The following is a 22,144-nucleotide window of genomic DNA, read 5'->3' on the forward strand; positions in this document are numbered from 1 at the left end:
ATGAATATGCTGGAGATTTAGCCTCAAATGGATCGTGGTTTGGACTTTTAGGAAAAATTGTAAATCAGGTGAGGAAGGTTTTAAATCTGAAAAAAGTACAGATACATCAAGCACGCTCTTTTCCTCATCCGAAATTTCTTATTTATAAATGAATTTAAATATAAGCAATTATTCTTTATTTTGATTACAATAAATATTATAATGTTGGTTAATATAGTTTAAAACATTTCATAAAAGACACAGTTCTAAAGTGGAAATTTTCTATTTAATTTTACTCAAACACATTGTGACAATTTTGTATTTTCGTGATATTTTATATTTTAATGTCAATTTTTTTATGACACTATTATGTTGGTTAACTTTTAGTAACTTTTTTTAGTGAAGTAACGAAGATTTAATTTCGTTCAATGTAAAACGTTAATTTTCTATTATTCTCTTTACAATAGGAAGCGGATTTTACTGCAATTGGTTTTGCAATCACTCCTCTGCGCTATCAATTTATGAAGTATTCATCAGTATTCGGCTTTCAGTCGATCGGATTTGTAATCAAAACTCCTACAATAATTTCTGACTTGAATTCAATTACAAAGCCTTTCTCATTAAAAGTAAGTACACTCTGATTTAAATCAATACTCTTATTTTTAAAAATAAATTGTTATATTCTTAGATATGGATCGCTACATCATTGGCCATTCTTCTATTTGGATTCATATTACACAAAGTGATGGAAAAAGATTTCATAACAGAAAAATCAGAAGTACGTTGGTCTCGATATAAAATATATTGGGAATTATTTTCTACGCTTACCTATNCAGTAAGTGCGAACAGCGTATATTGTGGGAATGCTTCCTTGGAAGAGCTTTACCCAAGAACTGACTGAAAGCTATCACTGTTGTTACCACTCGTCCGGTTTATACCCGGACAGTCCGGGAATTGACTCACTGTCCGGGAGAACTATTAATTTTGTCCGGGAATGTCGTAGAAATTGTGAAATTACGATGAAACCAAGTTCTTGCAAATTTTTTTTACCAATTTACACTATTTTAACAGCGAAAGAACTCACACTCACAGAAACTCATCTGCAATTCTGCCATGTTAGTTTCTGTTTACGCCAACGTGTGGCGCGCAACCTGTCAATTTTTTTGCATGTTCAATCCCGTGTCCAATAGAGCTAAATCATCTGTACTGTTCTTTTTTAATGGATGTTACTTACATTACTCCTACGCAAGTCCATAGTTCCTAAACTGTAACTAATTTAGAACCAGCATGCACGTTATTCTTTGCATTGTAAAATGACATTGCGCATGCGTCGAACTTCTGTTCGAACAAACCTGACCTGCCATCCGGGTCAGTGATTTTGAAAAGGTGGCAACACTAGCTATCACAGTTCATACGTAGTGTTGTATAAAATACCTGTGTAAGCAACTGTTGTGCGTTTCTCATGAAAAAAGCACTGCCTATACTTACATTTATGGAGAATGGGGCACCATCTCAAACTACTTTTCTGACAAAATAATTTGTGATTGAAACATTTAATAATGACTGGCTTACCACTTAGCACAGCAAGATTACGTGGAATCTTTGATGTTCAGATTTAACACCAGTAGATTTCTGGTTGTGGGTGTATCTAAAGTTTATCTTGAATATCTCGGGTCATTCTGCATTGCGGGAACTAAAATAAAATACAGTAGACCCCCTATAACACGGTAGATACGTTCTGTTTTATATAAGTTCCGTGTTTTACGAGTTACTTAAATACACGAGCCAAGCACAGCTGACTGAAAGCTATCACTGTTGTTACCACTCGTCCGGTTTATACCCGGACAGTCCGGGAATTGACTCACTGTCCGGGAGAACGGGAGAACTATTAATTTTGTCCGGGAATGTCGTAGAAATTGTGAAATTACGATGAAACCAAGTTCTTGCAAATTTTTTTTACCAATTTACACTATTTTAACAGCGAAAGAACTCACACTCACAGAAACTCATCTGCAATTCTGCCATGTTAGTTTCTGTTTACGCCAACGTGTGGCGCGCAACCTGTCAATTTTTTTGCATGTTCAATCCCGTGTCCAATAGAGCTAAATCATCTGTACTGTTCTTTTTTAATGGATGTTACTTACATTACTCCTACGCAAGTCCATAGTTCCTAAACTGTAACTAATTTAGAACCAGCATGCACGTTATTCTTTGCATTGTAAAATGACATTGCGCATGCGTCGAACTTCTGTTCGAACAAACCTGACCTGCCATCCGGGTCAGTGATTTTGAAAAGGTGGCAACACTAGCTATCACAGTTCATACGTAGTGTTGTATAAAATACCTGTGTAAGCAACTGTTGTGCGTTTCTCATGAAAAAAGCACTGCCTATACTTACATTTATGGAGAATGGGGCACCATCTCAAACTACTTTTCTGACAAAATAATTTGTGATTGAAACATTTAATAATGACTGGCTTACCACTTAGCACAGCAAGATTACGTGGAATCTTTGATGTTCAGATTTAACACCAGTAGATTTCTGGTTGTGGGTGTATCTAAAGTTTATCTTGAATATCTCGGGTCATTCTGCATTGCGGGAACTAAAATAAAATACAGTAGACCCCCTATAACACGGTAGATACGTTCTGTTTTATATAAGTTCCGTGTTTTACGAGTTACTTAAATACACGAGCCAAGCACAGCCCGGTACGTGTGCAGTTTACGAACTACGGATGTTTGAAAGGTTTTCTTTTATAAAACTAATCGATTCTAGACAAATTTGACTCAACATTTCCAAAACACGTATAATTTTTTGGGAATAATCCATATAAACTATGCTATAAACAAAAAATTGTAGGATTACTTACCGAGTGTGCACCGTTCGACCACGCCATTGCTTAAGCTTTTCGTCTTGGTGTGGCGCATTGAACGGCAGGCGCGTGTTTTCTGATAAGTTATTTTTGTACGAAAAGTTCGCTGAACTTAGGAGACATCATTAATATAAATATAATTTTTTATGGCCGTTAAATAATAAATGGTTTTTAGTAGGTCTGCTGCTCATTTAAACTCAATTGTTTGTGCAATATCCAGTGTTGATCTATTGAGAGTTTGACGAATCCTGTCGCAACACGAGTCGGAGATGACGTTTTATTGTATTTTACGAGTCGCTTTTAGTGTATTGATACGAATACGATCGCAACTTTTTCGCCGTGTTATACGAATCCGTATTATACGAACCTGTTTTATAGGGGTCTACTGTACTATTTATTGGCTATGATAAACTACAGTCAAAGCAGGCATTGTTACTCATCTCCATTTTGTCACGCCTTGTGATAGAGGGCGAATAGAACATTTACTGTTGAAATAAACAAATTCAACGCATAGTATTCATTTATTATATTATAAAAGCCACTAGCGCCATCTTTTGACGAATATTTAATTTACAATTTTTTCTCTTAAATATTTACTATTATGAGAATACTTATTGTGCAAATGATAATTTAATGCGAAACTGTTACATATTTTACGAATTTTTGAAGTTTTCATAGACTGTTTGCAGACTGCGTATAACAGCCACATGGACACATTGCTTAAACGTGATTGACCATTAGCAATTAGATGATTCCTGCAGACGATTTCATTCCATACACTTCTTGTAGCTCTCTTTCATGTCTTAGAAAAGACACTTATGAATCACTTATATAACATCAACAAATTAAAACCGTATAATAATTTGTTAATTTTCTTAAATCAATTCTACACTAATCACCTGCGTACAATCATCAGTGTAACAGGTTTTTTCGTCTTTCATCTTAAGCTCTGCTGTTGTAAATAGAGATATATAAAGATAAAGTGTTGATCAAGTTGTCGACAATGTACACCTAGACTTACAAAAACTCTGTTTTGGAACATGTGGAGTTCACAATTCAGTTTAAATTTACTATCAAATTTGATTTATACAAGTTCGATATAGATATAACAGATCAATAATGACCACTCATACTTTTTCCATGAATATTAAAGTATAAATTACAGTACAAATTCACCCATGCACAGTTTTTGGCAGACGAAAACAGATAAATATGTAAACGTAACTTTGCACTAAGTAAATTAACTTTATTCTTATTGTTTTTAAATTCTAGCAGAAAATATGTAGACCACTCATAAATTCCTCATGACAATTTGAAATTCAATTGTTCTAAATATCAATTGTAATTACCTAGCATTTTTTACTAGGATAAGGAATTAATGTTTCCACAGAGGAGAACTGTTAATTTCCTCATGTGTGTTTAAAAGGACAAAGTTATTAATAGATGACACTTTTATGTATTGTGTATTATAAGAATTTTCTTAAAATTTGTTATTTGTCTTGGCAATTTTTATCAAATCTAAATATTTTCTTAAGACATTGACCAATAAGCCTAGAGGTTTTAGTGTGTAGAGACACTCCAAAGTTCTTTCTGTAAACCACCTTTACATATGTAGCTCCATGTATTTATCTAGCAATTTTTCTCATTTCTATAAATGCCAAGAGTTCTGTTGAAAAGTATTTTAAAAATATTTCAATATAGCTTCTACTGTACTTTTACTTTCAATAAAGATATTACTGATAAGACATGGTGTTGTAAGTTTCTGTTCAGTTTCTACCCTGACAATTAGGAAAGGTAAATATTTAAATATTTGATTATATTTAAACATTCACTTGATTATAATGAATCAAACTTAACTAGAATATTTTTATCTCTTGCAACAATAATTCTTTGTAACAATTTCATTAACGTTAATCATTACATTGTAACTTAAAATATTTTTAAAGGTGCATGAAAAAGTAAATTGTATTTGTGGCCGTAATATTACCAAGAGGTATTTACGATGGTTCCTTTTTCCAATGTCATTTTCTAACAAGTGCAGTTGTGGTTCAAACAACAAATTAAATATCCAGCAACGAGTTGCTTAACTTACTCTACCAATGTCATCTGTTATCATATTTTATTTTTAACATGTTTATGTATTTTAACTATTATAAAATGGTAAAAAGCTTAATTTTCATGGTAGGGTTTAATTTAAAAAAACTGTAAATGCTAATAACAAGTAAAATCGTCATCAAGTCCGACTCTACTATAGATACACACGACTCCAATCATCTTCCCACCCTTTTGACCTTCAACCAGAAAAATTTAACAGCATTGATTCCCCCAATAACCGAACCATCCTGCAAAACATCAAAAATTTTCGACGAAAAGCATAGGAGTTATTATACTTCAAATTGGGTGAACAAAATTGTGACCCCCAAACATACACACATTAATTAACCCAAATATTTTCCCATTTCTCTACGTTTCAATGTGTTTTAAGTCTAATAATGTAAAAATCTTGGGAGATGATCACTTTTTGTCTGATCGCCATACTTTTCCTCTGTTATATATAACAGTCAAAAAAGTTGTAATTACAACACACTGTTTCATCAATTCGTATTTATTATTGCATTTGTTGTTACAGAATACATTTCTGATGTACTTCAGTTGTAACAGATAAAACACAATTTACATAAAGCTTGCACAGAAACATTATTGTTTCAAATTTATAACGTATATTCTTCCTTTCATTAAGTTCAGCTACCAACAAACAATAAATTTCTCAAGCATATAGCTTCATTACTGTTTTATAACTCGTTGTATAAACATTATATTTGTTTCTTCATTACAGCATTTTTGGAAATACAAAGAAAAGTACTGCAGTAAAATTTATTTAGGACCTCGAGAGCACAGATTACTGAGCAGTGTTTTTAAGTGCTATTGTTTTAGCCAAAACAAACCGCCATTAACAACAGATTAATATTATTTCTGCTTATATCAGTAATATAATCTTGACAAATTACAATAGAAAAAATTATGTTGACCATTAAAAAAACGTTGATTTATTAGAACTACTCAGCATTTATTTGTTCTATTTCGAATAAAGATAACAGATAAATTATTTACTAAACTTTCTTTATTATTAATTTATTTATTATTTATAAAAAATAAATCTGTACTTTGTTTTTAATTATTATTTAATGTTAATAAAATATCTAACTCTGTTAGTTTAGATAATAACTTTATTTTATTAGTTTTTGGTGGTTAATGATTGAAAAGGCGAGGAGGTAATAAGGATTATCTTTCATATCTCGAGTAGAATCAAGACTAATGACGATTTTTCTCGTCATTATCATTTACAAATTTTTATAAAACTTATTAATACCCTTAAAATTAAGCTTCTGCCATTTTATAATAGTTAAATAAAAAAGGCTTTTTTAAAAATAAAATATGATAACAGATGATGCCAGCAAATGTTGCCGGGAATGATAAGCAACTCGTTGCTGGAATTTCCTTTCATATCTTATTTGGAGTCAAAAATGTATATTAAATAGTAAGAACAATAGTTGAAGCTAACATAGTTTTACGTTCGTTATATTCTATAAACATATCTGAGAAAAATTGATAATTCTTTACACTGTTCTCTTAAAAGTGTTCCAATGTTTTACAGTACCAACAATTCTATATGCTAGGAATTACGTTGAATTACCACGTGGCATTCGAAGCAACTTTTGTTAATGAAGTAAACTAGTTTTCATTTAACACTTGACAAACTGGTTTCAAATACAGTAGTACTTGAAGATACGAACGCTTCAGCATACGGAATGTCTAGGATACGACACGAAATTCGAACATATTTTTACTGTACGATACGAACAAAAACTCACCATACAACGTTACATTAGTTCGCCACAATAATCACATGTTCCTTCTGTTCGTCGGTCTCAGTTTGTGCGTTTTTTTCATCGAGGAAGGATCTCACTCGATAAAAGAAATCTCTAGGTACTTATCAGAAAGTGACTGATTTTATTGAAAAGAAACATCCCGAAAAGATTCACACTAGCCGTATTGCTGCTCAGTTTAATAACATTTGCCTAAATCATTTTAAAAAGATTTTAAAAAGTAGGCAAAGCCAAACGTTTTTGAAAAGTTATTTTACCAAGCGACCTTTACCCAGTAAAAGTGCTGGTGGAAGTGAAGGAAAGAAAGCAAAAAGCAGTGAATAAAAAACTATAAAAATAAAAATATAAAAGAGAAAAGATAAAAAAAGTTAGTGGTAATGTAACAATAACTTAAAAATAACTTATGTAAGTTAAGTGTTAGTATTATTTCCCTTCTCCCTCTCTTCTGCCACCAGATTACACCTCCACTGTTTACCATCCTGAAAGGTATAGTGCAAATAAAACTACATTTTTTAAAATCAATAATTATTCTGTTATGGTTATTTATACATTTACAAGTACAAAACTCATTTTTCAGTGTTTTCCTTACTAAAGGTTTTTTCAAAGTAGTACTTAGCTTTAATTTGAGTTTGTTTTTGGTGTTGAAACGGATTATTTGGTTTTACACGTAATCGTATGGGGAAAAATGATTCATCTTACGACAATTTCATGATATTATCTCAGTTTAGGAAGGAATTAATTTCGTATCCTGAGATATTACTGTATTTTAAATTCTTCTGACTGCAAATAAATAGGTTAATTCCATTATACAAATAACAGAATTCTATATTTTATTAAAATTAAATAATAATTAAAAACAAAGAAGAAATTTTTTCAATAATTAATAAATAAGTTATTTTTTTGTAAACGAATAGAATTACTTTTTAATTTTTTTAATATTAAACTCTATAATAATAGAGAAAGTTTAGTAAATAATTGCTGTTTCGTTGATCTGAAAACAGAATAGAAGTATACTGATCAGTTATAATAAATCGTACTTGTTTATAGTAAATATAATCTTTTCTATTGTAATTTATCAAGATAATATTATTTATATAAGCAGAAATAATGTTAGTCAGTTATTAATGGCGGTTTGTTTCGTCAAACAATGACATTTATAAACATTACTCAGTAATCTGTGTTCTTGAAGTCTTCAATAATTATTACTACAGTAGTTTAATTAATTAAGTTTTGTATTAACAATTTTGTAATAAGTATATTATTATTTATTATTACATTATCGGCTGTGTTATAGATAACAGAGAGATGGTACAGCAATCGATCAAAAAATGAGAGTTTTTTTTACTTTTGAATTGGGAATTTTGAAACTTGGAGAATGAAAAAAAATAATTTGGTAAATTTTTCTGTACCTATGGATGTTACTGTGTATGGGGGCTACGAATTCCTTCACCCGCTTTGATGGTTAATACCTTCTGTGCTTTTAGTTGAAAAGTTCCTGAAATTTTACAGAAAATTTTAATGTTAAATTTTGGTGATTAAGGGTCTCACGAGTGGGCTTAATAATCAGTGGTCGTCTGTATCTTTAGTATAGACAGACGTAATGATGATTTTGCGTGTTTGTAACATATACAATTTCTTATAAAACTTATTCTTACCCTCAAAATAAAGCTTTTTTTTAAATTGTATAACAGTTAAATTATAAAACGTTTCCAAATAAAACATGATAACCGTTGGAGTCACTTCGCATTGCCGGAAAAGCTAAGTAACCTTTTGCTAGATTTTATGTACATGATTATATTTTTATTATAAAAATTGTAACATTTCAAAATTATTAAACTAATTTCTCGATTATTTTCAAAAAACCTACTATTATGTACATGTAGATTTTTCTACCGGGTTTTAATTCATTACAGTAGAGCGTCGTTTATCCGAAAGGCTGTTATCCGAAACGTCGGTTATCCGAAAGAATTCCATTCGGCAAATTTAAATTTTCGCTAGTGCTCTTGCGCTGCAATCTTTGAATATATCTTGGGCTACTCCAATATTTATTTTGTTGATGTGTGTGTTTTAGCTGGCAACACTGACACTTTTGTGTGGTGTTTTTCCGAGGACTGTGTGTCATGCTGAATCGAACGTTTNGTAAATTTTTCTGTACCTATGGATGTTACTGTGTATGGGGGCTACGAATTCCTTCACCCGCTTTGATGGTTAATACCTTCTGTGCTTTTAGTTGAAAAGTTCCTGAAATTTTACAGAAAATTTTAATGTTAAATTTTGGTGATTAAGGGTCTCACGAGTGGGCTTAATAATCAGTGGTCGTCTGTATCTTTAGTATAGACAGACGTAATGATGATTTTGCGTGTTTGTAACATATACAATTTCTTATAAAACTTATTCTTACCCTCAAAATAAAGCTTTTTTTTTAATTGTATAACAGTTAAATTATAAAACGTTTCCAAATAAAACATGATAACCGTTGGAGTCACTTCGCATTGCCGGAAAAGCTAAGTAACCTTTTGCTAGATTTTATGTACATGATTATATTTTTATTATAAAAATTGTAACATTTCAAAATTATTAAAGTAATTTCTCGATTATTGTCAAAAAACCTACTATTATGTACATGTAGATTTTTCTACCGGGTTTTAATTCATTACAGTAGAGCGTCGTTTATCCGAAAGGCTGTTATCCGAAACGTCGGTTATCCGAAAGAATTCCATTCGGCAAATTTAAATTTTCGCTAGTGCTCTTGCGCTGCAATCTTTGAATATATCTTGGGCTACTCCAATATTTATTTTGTTGATGTGTGTGTTTTAGCTGGCAACACTGACACTTTTGTGTGGTGTTTTTCCGAGGACTGTGTGTCATGCTGAATCGAACGTTTTTTATACTAGATTAACATCTAAAGTATAATTTTTTTGTTTTTATTTTTCAATATATATATTTTGTTTGTAAAAAATAAACAAATAACTTCTAACGATACAATAGCCACGATTATTATTTTAAAAAGTTTACATTAAGATTAACATCGACGAAAATTCGACGCGAAGCGACACGCAACGGAGAAAAATTTCAACACGAGATAGGTTAATATTATCGGGTTAGTGTTGTTTGTTTATATTTATTTATAACTTATAACATGCACAAAATAAAGAAAAATAATATTAGTCACATGTATTTACAATTTATAATTACAAATATCAGCACACGTACACACCTATTCGTTCAAAAATCATCACACACATCTGAGGGTCTGACCCTGTCTGTTCTTTTTGAGCGCTTGTCTTTGCTCTTCCCTTTCTCTTTCCTCTATCGCTCTAATCCATGTATGCCTGTGCATACATCATAATACGCGCTCACGATACTTTCGATTCGTCACTTTTCCGTCGTAGAGTTCCCATTTTACAATTACGTGACTCAGCCTGGTGATAACGGAGAAAAGAGATAGATAGGACGTCGATATAAGTCAGAGTTATGATTTCACAGATTCGAGACAGCTTGATAGTAACAGTGGGCCAATGGAGAGCAGGTCCTTGCCATAACACGGTTTGCGCGCCAATTTTCATACGTGCGGTAATCGAGCCGAATAGTTTGGCCGAATATTCGGCTATTCGGCCACGCTCCTGGCCGAATATTCGGTATTCGGCCTGAGGCCGAATATACTATTTGTTGCAACACTAATAATTACATTATAGCCAATCTTACCCGTTTTCACAGAATCCAAGAATTAGGTCCCCCGTTTCCAGACTAATTAGAGAATTTTTACACAAGTCTAAAAATATGTTTGATTTTCCGCAAAAACGCAAAAATCCGCCTGTAAATCTTGCATGCCGCTTTATATTAACACTTCCTTTGTTACTCAACACTTCCATTGTTAACACTTCCACTGTTAACACTTCTATTGTTAACACTTCCATTGTTACACATCTTCGAAGTCAACCACTTTCAAGCTCATATCTCCCGCACCCTTATAGCTTTCGAGACTCAACCACCATAGTGCACGAATGGAGACTCGGGGCTACCACCACATACAAACACCATTCATGTGCGATGTGTAATTTTGGCTGAAAAGTTAAATATAGGGACACACAATCCATATATATATATATATCTATAGATATAGATATAGACTAATCTATATATATAATCGAGTCGGGTTGATAATAATAATCAGCGAAGAGCCCAAATGGTTAGGAGTTGAAAGTTGAAATTTGGTACACAGTTAGGGTACGTCACGAGAATACACACTAAGAAGTAATTTTTCGAAATTCCCTTCCGGGGGAGAAAGACACGATTAAGGTTTCGACAATGGAAGTTTTAAGTAACAATGGAAGTGTTAAGAGAAAGCGACGTGCAAGATTTACAGACGCAGATGCAATTAAAAATCGAAAATTTTAAAACCCATCTCAAGATTGACTATAACGTAATAATCTTAATCTTCGCTATCGATACTTTTTGCCCGAGCAACGCCAAGCTTATCTGCTAGTTATCCATAAAATAACCAATTTTATTCATATTAGGATACGTGATTTTGGTGTTTTCTTTTTTTTTTAATATTGCGGAAATAATTAGTATTTTAATTTACACTTTCTTTGTATTTAAACTTGTATTAAAATAGCTTTATATTGTAACTGCAAATAAAAATTTTTGCAAATATATTGGGTATTAATACTATTGTATCAAATGTTTTATAGAGCATTCGATAAGTTATATTTGATTTCTGAATTTTTATCGTGAGCTTTAAATGTCCTGGTTTTGTTCGTGTCGTTTGTGTATGTATGACAAAATTTCCTTCACCTTATTTGAAGCTGAATAACACCAATGCTTTTTGTGCGAATTTCTGAAATTTCGATGGGAAGTTTGAATGTGAGGGTGGTTGATGATGTTAAATTTTTGAGGTTAAAGGTCGAAGGGATGGAGAGATAAAAGAGGTTATGTGTTACATTAAGAGTACGACAGGGCTTATTGACGATTTTATTCGCTGTTAGCATTTATAAGTTTTAAAAATAAAACCCATTCCTGCCATAAAAATTATGTTTTTGTCATTTTATAATAATTAGAAATATAAAAAGATTTTAATACAAAATACCATAAGAGATGGCGTTACACACGCAGTTTTAAATGTTGCCGGAAAAGTGGAGCAACTTGTCACTTTTGTGGTACTACGACTTTTCTGCCTTTTTGATTGTTTTATCTAAAATTCATTTGTTTCATTGGTGCAAATAAAAAAAATCTCGCATTTTACACGCATATCTTTCTGTGTGTGTAAAATGCGAGACCTACTTTTGAGACAATTTTGTATTTGTTCGCCTGACTGTGTAGTCTGTCCGTTATTAATCATGAGAAAAGAATCGACAGATGAATGACGATACCAGTGATGACAATCGAGGGAGCTAGAGGCGTGTATATTAACTACAGACAAACGTCTGATTTAAAGCAGAAATTACGTTACTTCAATTGTAAAATTTTTTCTTAAACGGAGTTATATTGAATACTGACAGCATTCTATTGGTAATTGGAAAAGTATAGTGTACAGTACAAGAGCAAGACACTGCTAAAAAATTGAAAACATTCTGACAAAGAGTTACAGATAGGCATTCGGACCTCGTGACAATAAATAATCGTTGGTTAAAATTAGTTTAATTCATTCGTCTACGGCAACGCGACACGTGAGCGATCTGCCGTGGAGAATGCATCACATGAAGACTTTTATGGAAAGCTAGACCCTATACAGGTGTAACTAACGCGAAGAAATCACAGAAAACTCCACATTTTGGTCATGCCCGAATACAAGACTAACTACTAGAGTTCGGTGGTTTTATTAAAATTAAGAAAGTTTCGTTGTAGCGGTAATAAAATAGATATAATATATATTTTCAATTACATACTGTTTTGTAAGAATTATATTTAGTTTATTACTTTCTAAATATGTTTTTCTAATAGATGGAGCTACAAATATATAAGCAAACCGAATGTAAAGAGATATTAATTGATTTACAGAAATGTAATAGAAACGTAGAGTGGAATGCACGGCGTTTTTTAGGTTTGAAATATGTAAAAGCAATCGCCGAGTTTCGTAGCAATTAGTCGAAGGGTTTAGGAATGTATAGCTAACAAACAAACAAACATTTTGATTTATACATGTACAGATGTACAAAATCTCCGAAGTCATTTTATTTATTTTGAATTTGAAAACATCATTAAACATCATTATGAAGCTAATTCTTCATAGGACAAAGCGGATTTGTCTAATAAATCGAGTAGTTCAATCAAGCAATCAACGATTAACTACTGATATCTATAATTATAGAACGGAAAATAGAGGAATAGAGCATTAAACGGTGTAACTATTAAAGAAATCTTTTATTTCCCATGTAAATAATTTATTTTGGAAAAATTAAATCTTGTTACTTCATCAGAAGAATAATTTAAAGTATATTCAAATAATTCTTTATAAATTTCTCTTTCCATTTATTTTTCCTGTATGGAGAATCCACATGAGACGTTTTTCATTTTACTACCTTTTACGGATAAATACATTGTAGATGAGGCAAGTAATTATAACGGTTTACAATGTACAGGAAATAAGAAACCGTAATACCTCCAAACACATGGCCGTAAACATTAGAGGTAAAGAAAAAACTGCCGTAAATCTCGCGTAGATCAATCGTTTTCAAATTATTATCGTTTTATTTCGAATACACACGAAACACATTCAGTATGAAACCTTCATCAAAGACGGCGTTTTATATTCGTAATTATTTGGCTATGGAAAGTGGTGATAAGAGGGACGTCAGGTAATCGTTTTTACATCAAAAACCGTAATAGGGGTGTTAAAAGTTTTTATAAGATACAGACTTGGTATCGGTGCCGATTACAGTTGTCATAAAAAATATTTCGGTATTTAAACGCACACTTGGCAATGCATTACAAATTGTGATGTGTAATTAACGCATTACCGAGTGTTGCATTGTCTTATCTCATCAAATCAACGCACGAAATATAATATGCCGTGTTCTTAGATAAAATAAATCGCAATTTTCGTCCAAAAAATAATAAAGTCTAAATTTACAATGAAATGAGTTGCATAGTTTGGTTTTGTTCAATTGATTTCTACTTTTGCAGTTAATTAAACATCGATTTGATGCAGGATGAAAACGAAATTAAATTCCATATCGATATTACTAAAATTACTTATTTTCGTGACGTTACACATAATAGACTTGCCCTCGTTTATATTCATCTGCTGCAGATTCTAGTGTAACATTCTTTAGACTGAATAAGTTGGCCCTAACCGAGATAATGAAAGTATATTTTACAACTGTGTTGAACTCAATAATTGTAACAATGTCTTTGTTGTCTGCTGAAGAACTTGGTGAGACACTGTATTTTTATATCTGTTACTTTAAACGTTTATTTACTTTTAAATATTAGTTAACTTAAGAAATATGTTTGTTTGTACTAAGTGACCTTAACTAAAAGTATCCTTATTCAATGCGCTTGTTTAGAGATATTTATTAGTCCAAATAAATTTAAATTTGGCATGCTGCTATTTCACGTCACACAAAAATTAATATTCTGAATAAATTAGTTCGAAATCTCACTGTTTTGGGAATTTTAGCGCTGTAATCGATAAGGATATGCATTAGTTTCAATGTTTGTAGTAAAATGAATTAATTTGTTTAAAACGGCATGTGCATATCGCGGAGTGCTTTTGCAGAAATATGTAAATTTTTAGTTTCCTGAGTGCAATGATGACGAAGAGAAATTTAAAGATTTAGCATGAAGTACAACGGATCTCTGACTATAATGGAAAAAACTAACAGAAATTAATAGTAAATCAGTATTATTGATTTATTTAGCTATTGAACACGTTAAAAATGTCATGGTCTTGGTATAGCCATAAAAGCTGTCATGAGATTTATCTGCTGATATTCATGTATTTGGTCTTTTTTCCCCATAAAATATAATCGTTTCACACTATCTTAGTGAGTACAAGCAGAGTCGGTACATTATCTGGTCTTTCCACTAGCGATTAAAACTTAGCTAGTGCCTGTATTTGCCGCTAGTTGACGCCTTGGTTGTCAGAAGCGCTTTTTTTTCTTTGGATATACAGTAAGTACCCGATTAACGCTGCCTCGCTTAATGCTGATTCGATATAACGCCGTCTGCTGAAAATTTACGCCGACTTAAATTATCGCGGCATTTTATTGAAACGTACATAGTACGATTATTTACAAACACGAACCAATCAGCAAAAGGTGTGCTTTCTTTAATTAACTCAGGTTTCTGGTGAGTCTTAACGGAGTGCAAAACGAAGTGCAAAAGCAAAAAGAGGAGTTTTGGATGCGATCTTCCGCTACCGACATTTGCTTAAAGAAAGAAAAAAGCGACAAATGAAACTTCACGACTTTATCGCAAAAAAAAACAAGAATTTCAGAAAAGTCAAAACCTTCGTCACAAAAATTGAAGTATTAATATAGAAAAAAAATGAACTAATTAATGTATTATTATGCAGATTAATATAAAAATAACTTAAAATTAAAGTCATTTTTTCTTTATTTTCTGTCGCGTGTTCCCCTATCCCTATTTACTACTCTGTGTTAAAATGGCCTCGTTTAACGCTGTTTCGTTTAGCACTTTGTCGTGTAAGAACGCACCCTCCGCGTTAAGCGGGTCTTACTTTATTGGTGAAGTCAATGATTTCGACCTATAATAGTTGTTTTATTTTTATGCTACGTAAAAATGTCAGCGTGCTTTGTGCCAAAATGCAAGGCAGAACATAAGTCATCAAACGAGAAGAGACGTTTCTTCCTTGTTCCTAGCGATAAGATTAAAGCGTGGATGCGATGCATTCTATCAGGGGACAAGATGCTAAGTAAATGTTACGTTTGTGACGTACATTTTACAGGTAAATTTATTTTAAAAATCTAACACTACTTTCATGTTATAAATGAAAAAAAGAAATTCCATGAGATCGCAGATCATTAACGTCAGACGCATATTTATCAAAGTGGCAAAGCGGCTCCGTTCGCTGAATACTGGGCGTTCGGTGATGGGTTTGTGCCTCGCCAGGACGTGCTGGCCACGTGGAGTTATTCGTGTTTTTTCCAAGTCTATAACTCCCGAATAGTATTAATTACACTTAAAAATACTTCCCGTAAAGCATTCCGTTAGGCAGGTCGCTCAAGTGTTGTGTTGCCGTAATTTTACAAAACAAACATATCCGTGTCGTGTCGTAAATCTCCTAAGTATGTATCGTACACTAGTAAGTCTGTACCTGAAAAACGATCAACGCAATGTCTAACAACAAATGAAGAATCATCTGGGAAGAGCTCACAAAAACATAATACCAAAGATAATACATGTTTGTTATCTAATCTTAATGAAAGATGGGCCTACAGATAGAAAAGCTTTAGGGTGCGACTATGCAGACGCGAATTTAGTTGCAAGCGATAGTTTTCGCAAAGAGAAACCATGCACAAGCGAGAAGCGAGAAATCTCGCTGGCGCGAGCGAATTTCTGGTTCTGGCACATATACAACTTGAAAACCATTTACAAAATTTGCTTTGTAATCGGAGCCCGTCCTATGGAGATCATACTGATAATGAATAATTAAATCATGATTATTTTGCATTAAAAACGTTAAAGTTTATTATACACTATCTAGGAGGTTACATTGTTTATTCTCTATTGCCATCACTTGGCAGAGTTGAATGAAAAATATATTGACAACAAAACCATGGGATGCTGCACCAGACGAGACGTTTACGTTCATCAAATCTCGAGGTAGTTTGTTATATCCGCGCCATAGGATTTGCCAATTGAAGTAATGAAAAACAAGCAACGTACTGTACGTGTACAGTTAACAGAACTAAACATGGATGTTTATTTTTCAATAATGGATATAATATGAAATCAGCGTTTTGTTACATTGATGATAACAATGCGACAAAGCTGTTTACAAGTCATACTTGACCTGCAGATTTTTCAGTTTTGTTACCTGTCGGTTACATTTTTTCATCAAGCTCTTGTAGTGATTGCAGTGCCCCTGGTAATAACATTTGCCTCTTGTTGATTTTAGCAAGTAGCGAAGATAGGTAGTCGAAAGACCAGATAATCTACCGACTCTGGTACAAGACATTGCGACAACATTATCAATTAGCAAGGCGCACGACGACACAAAGGTATTGGATAAGTGCTTCTCCACAAGATTTGTGATGATAGCACTTTCAAATTTCGCTTTCAATGTATGTTTTATTTAAGCTTGAAATATGTACTGTACATGTTTCCGCGTAAAATTACACGAACCCTTTTGAATATATTACTTATTTTACTGTAAACATAGCATCACAACTAATGCAACTAATTGATTGCAGCATGTAACTAAGAGCCTGCATAAATGTAAAGTGAACAGCGTGTGTAATAAAGAAATGGATTCTTCCCACTAATGTATATGTTACCGCTAAAGCTCGAAAGTTGTTAATGTGTACATCACCTAGCTAATTTGCAGATTAACTAGAGTGATCCGTTAAAGTTGCTAAAATTGTTTTATTTCTCAAATTACCTAGGTAATCTGCAAATTATCTACTAGGCACTCGGTAAAGTGAAAATATGATCTTTGCTGAAACAACAGCAACGTTTCTGTACGCTTAAATTAACATAATGTTTTTTATTTAATTTTCGATATGTAAAGAATCAAGTTAATACAATCAAACAATCGACAAATTAGTTGACAGAATCAATCATCAACAAATTAAAAAATATACAAAAATCAAACGGTTTAAAATATTAATACAATTAGGGAAATTATTATATAGATAACCACCTATGGAATTTCGGGACTTTGAGTATCTATCTGAACTGAGGGGACCGAGACGATTTTAACGATATTCTATTAATACTTTTACACCGGAGACGAAAAATAATAGAGTTATCATACTTTTTCTGGTGATCGCATGATATAATTGTGCAGTTAATGTTACTTATGGTGAGTAAAATGGCGGCTCGTCTCTGACAGAAAAAAAGGCGGATCGTCTAAAACAGAAAAAAGGAAACAGTGGAGACGCACGTTCAAACCTAACCTAACCTATTCTAATAAATTACAATAATTATTACCAACCAAATTATTAGAACAGGTTAGGTTAGGTTTGAACGTTCGTCTTCACTGTTTCCTTTTTTCTGTTTGCTGGAATCAGAGACGAGCCGCCATTTTACTCACCATAGGTAACATTATCCAATTGTGCTTACTTATTAGTGCAGTCTAAAGTTATTGCTGTTATTGGTGACACTATGAATTTCATAACAATTGGTTTTTGCGACAAGCACACCTATTTGTGATACATTTATTTGTGGCAAAGATCTTATTTTCACTTTACCGAGTGCCTAGTAGGTAATGTGCGGATTACCTAGATACTCTGCACATTATCTAGGTAATTTGAGAAACGGAACAATTTTCGCAACTTTAACGGATCACCCTAGGTAATCTGCAGATTAACGACTTTCGAGCGGTAACATATAGATTATTTATTTTTTAAGTATTCAATGTATATATTCTTTCTATTATATTTCTGTCTATAAGACATTCTTAACAAAAAAGAATTTAATGTTCATGAAATTCTTCATAGAAGCAAAGAATAATTCATATGTATGGAAAATTGTTGGTGTTCAGGTAAGACGACTTTTTTCTAATAATTGATTTTACTGTTTTTACGACGTAGTTTACACATTGCAGATACCGATTTTTATGAAAGTGGACGAAACGGAAACAAAAATCACAGACGGAATTTACTTTCACGTGTTTAAAGCCATTCAACAGAAATTAAAATTTAGGTAAATAATATAACTATATATACGAGATATTAATTAAATGAATAAACACAAAGTAAATTTAATTAATTTCATGTACGTAGTTATTCTGTTGTGAAACCAATACCGAAATATTTTGGATATCAGACTGAAAACGCCTCGTGGACTGGATTAGTTGCAAAAATAATAAATAAGGTAGGCAAATTGAAATTACAGAAGTATACATTTGTGAATGTCTGTATATATGGATAAATGTACAAATATACTGATTTCTATTATGTATTACAGTAACCTATAATGTATTATTATGACAAGTAAGGTTAATGATTACAGTATTTTTATCGTAGTGAATCGTGGCACTGTAAGAAAAAGAATTACGAAAAAAACATCTTTATACCGTCATTTCCAGCATATATACGCTGTGTACCCACGCATCTTGTATCCCTGTCAAATTGTCTTTAACACAGATAACCAACGGGCTATACGCACGAAAATACGATATTATTCTCTAGTGAAGAGCATTAAAGTAAAAGTTCGTAACAATATAGCTTATAGTTAATATAATGTATAAATTTATACTGTAACAAATATATAAGTTGGCTGAGAAATGTCACCAGACACCGTGGACACATCACGGTATGTAGTGAACACTATCAGTAAGCTTATAAAGACAGACCTATCTGTATTCAACATAGAAATTATAGGGGATCAGTGCACCACTATAGGAGTGAGATTTCGTCTTGCTGAATTAGTTTTGTTGAAGTATATGTTTAATTTCGTGGTTAGTTATATTTTAATAACCTGTTCCTGAATAGCAAAATTTTACACTGTTTTCCATATAGCTTTATGCAGTATCAGAATCGATCGACCTTATTTTTCAAAAATCTTCACTTTTAAGTAAAATAGCCTGCCATTACCCAAGTGGAAAAAACCCCGTAAAAGCTGATAGTTACTCGCAGGTTCTCACTTGAAGTTAGAGCACGTGGATTTTTTACGTTGTATTTTTAATATGTGAAACTCCAAAATAGTGGTTAGTTTCTCATACAAAGTTTTCTTGTAACGCATTTTCTTGGCATATTTTCCTTGTGTTGCTTTCCTTATTCCTTCAATACAAAACGATTAATTGTTTTCTTTTAAATTTAGGATGCCGATATGGCCTTCAATGCTTTACTACTCGACCCTTCCCGTTTTGCAGTAATGGAATTTACTTCTCCATTAGCGTTTCTGCCCGTTGTGTTTGTCATCAAAGCTGCAGAAAAAATTCCAAATTGGATTTCCATAATAAAACCTTTCGGTTTGGATGTACGTATTTAACATTAACATAGGGTTGCCAACACGGTAATGCCACTACGGTTGCCCGGAGTGGTATTATCGTAGCTCCGGGAGATTAAATGCAAACGGGTCGAAAATTCCAGAAATTTTTTGGGGATAGTCCGAAATGATATTTAAGACGTCGTCTTTCAAAATGGCATTTTCGTTGTGAACTTGGCCAAACCCACGAAGAGCCTGATCACAAAAGAAATTTGTTCGGAATTTGGAGCTTTAAAAGTTGGCAACCCTTCATTTAAAAATGAATATTCATATCGATTAATTTTGACGAAAGTATTTTTTTTGTAGATGTGGATCGCGATTCTCTCAACGGTATTCATATTTGGATTAGTATTGCATAAAGTGATCGAACGTGATTTCCTGACTGACGAAGTGGGAATAATCTGGCCACGAAGCCGTGTGTTCTGGAATTTATTCTGCACGTTTGTTTATAAAGGTAAGTTTTTTGTTTTCATTATTAGAAAAAAATATTAATAATCAATATTTATACTTAGGAATTAACCTGGATAACGTAAAAAGATTCAAATCCAGATTGCTCGTGTCAATATGGTGGCTATCAGTTGTAGTGTTGATAAGTAGTTACAGTGGAACTTTAATGTCTTTCATGTCGTGTCCTTTAACCGAATCTGTTCCAAAAACTTTTGACGAACTAGCCGTTGCTGTCAAGAATGGTGAATATTCTTGTGGTACTGTAGGAAAATCAGCTATATGGAGTTATATTATGGTAAGTACAGACCGGCCATATTTGAAGTTTCTCTATTCAGAGCAATCTGTACCTGTAAAAATATAAGCTATTGGCACGAAACTCATATACAGACTACGTAAAAAATGGAGAAGAGAATTTTCCAAGAAAAATTTAGTTACAAAGGTTTTGCTAAAGTGTGCTTTACATGCTTTACAGGGACCCACAGGAAAGAGAACAGCAATAACACAAAAAACGTATTTATACTTTCAGGAAAAACATACCTTCTGCATTGTATGTTTAATGTTGTAACGAATGTTATTATTCAGGTACAAAATTTTGCTTGCAGTGCCGTAAATGTCATTTTTTTCAGCGACTTCATTTTTAATGTTTAAAATAACATTAAAATGTAAATTAACGTAAATGTTTGTTGTTTACCGTGTTTCGAGCCGTATATTTTCCTGTAAACTGCCCGGAAAATTTTGAACATGATATTGTTTTGTAAACACTTTTTATCATTCGTTGCATAATTTGTATATCTATTTAATGGATTCGGTTATTGGATACCGGTACAGAGTGCACTAAATAAGAATATTTTAATTATGGACATTTTGTATAACAACTGTTGCAGTCAGTACTTGTAATATATTTAATTATTTTGTTTCTTGCATATTATTTGAAGAATTCCAACAAGATGAGGGATAAAATTTTCAAAGATCACATCTTACGTCACAACCATTTCTTGTCTTTATCGACTGCAAGCGAAAAAGTTAAAAAAGAACGCTTTGCTGTGATAATTGGTAAAGATCGCAGAAAGAAACTAATGGAAAAAGAACCAAACACATATACAATTTCTGCAGATGTTCTCGTCACATTTGTTCAGTCTTATGCTGTAAGAAAGGGATTTCCCTTTAAAAAGGAATTAAGTAAAACGTAAGATAAGTTTCTGTTTACCTGTATGACGTTTTTTATTACGAAATAATTGAAAGTATATTTCTTTTTAGCGTAATACGTTTATTTGAAGCTGGAATTATCGAGAAAAAAGATTATTCGGAAACATCAAAGCTGCTGAAGTATTCGGAATTCCAAGCAGTACAATTGGAAGATATAATTAGTCCAATAATATTGCTTTCAATTGGATTTGTTCTAGCTTTATTGTGCTTATTTGTAGAAATATTCTGTAAAAGAATAATCGAAAATTAACACGTGCAAAAAAATGAATAATAGTTTAATATTCTTTATAGAACAATTAATACTAATCTATAGATATAATCGAGACGAATTAATAATAATAATCACTTGAAATGGTTAGGAGTTGAAAGTTGAAATTTGGTACACAGTTAGGGCACGTCACTATGCACACTACGAAGAGATTTTTCGAAATTCCCCCGGGATGAAAGAGACAGGATTAACGAATCGACAATGGAAGTGTTAAGAGAAAGCGACGTGCAAAATTTACAGACGCAGATGCAGTTAAAAATCGAACATTATAAAACCCATCTCAAAATTCTCTAATTAGTCTGAAAACAGGGGGACCTAATTCTTGCAATCTTTGAAAACGGGTAAGATTGACTATAACGTAATAA

General features: G+C 32.5%; 1 protein-coding gene across 1 annotated transcript; it reads left to right on the forward strand.

The window, feature by feature from the left end:
• Window positions 1-446: 446 nt before the first annotated feature.
• Window positions 447-21,761, forward strand: LOC111615433 (glutamate receptor ionotropic, delta-2-like; the record flags this gene model as incomplete). Its single annotated transcript, XM_023356842.1, has 10 exons — window positions 447-605; window positions 668-814; window positions 18,321-18,410; window positions 18,474-18,571; window positions 18,652-18,742; window positions 19,691-19,849; window positions 20,165-20,312; window positions 20,371-20,600; window positions 21,241-21,491; window positions 21,563-21,761. Coding segments are annotated over 10 exons (1,572 nt in total), but the record flags the coding sequence as incomplete, so codon positions are not given.
• Window positions 21,762-22,144: the final 383 nt, after the last annotated feature.

The sequence above is a fragment of the Centruroides sculpturatus genome, unplaced genomic scaffold, assembly GCF_000671375.1.
Source record: "Centruroides sculpturatus isolate CEXI.00-Female unplaced genomic scaffold, Cexi_2.0 scaffold2507, whole genome shotgun sequence".
In the NCBI taxonomy this organism is placed as follows: Eukaryota; Metazoa; Arthropoda; class Arachnida; order Scorpiones; family Buthidae; genus Centruroides; species Centruroides sculpturatus.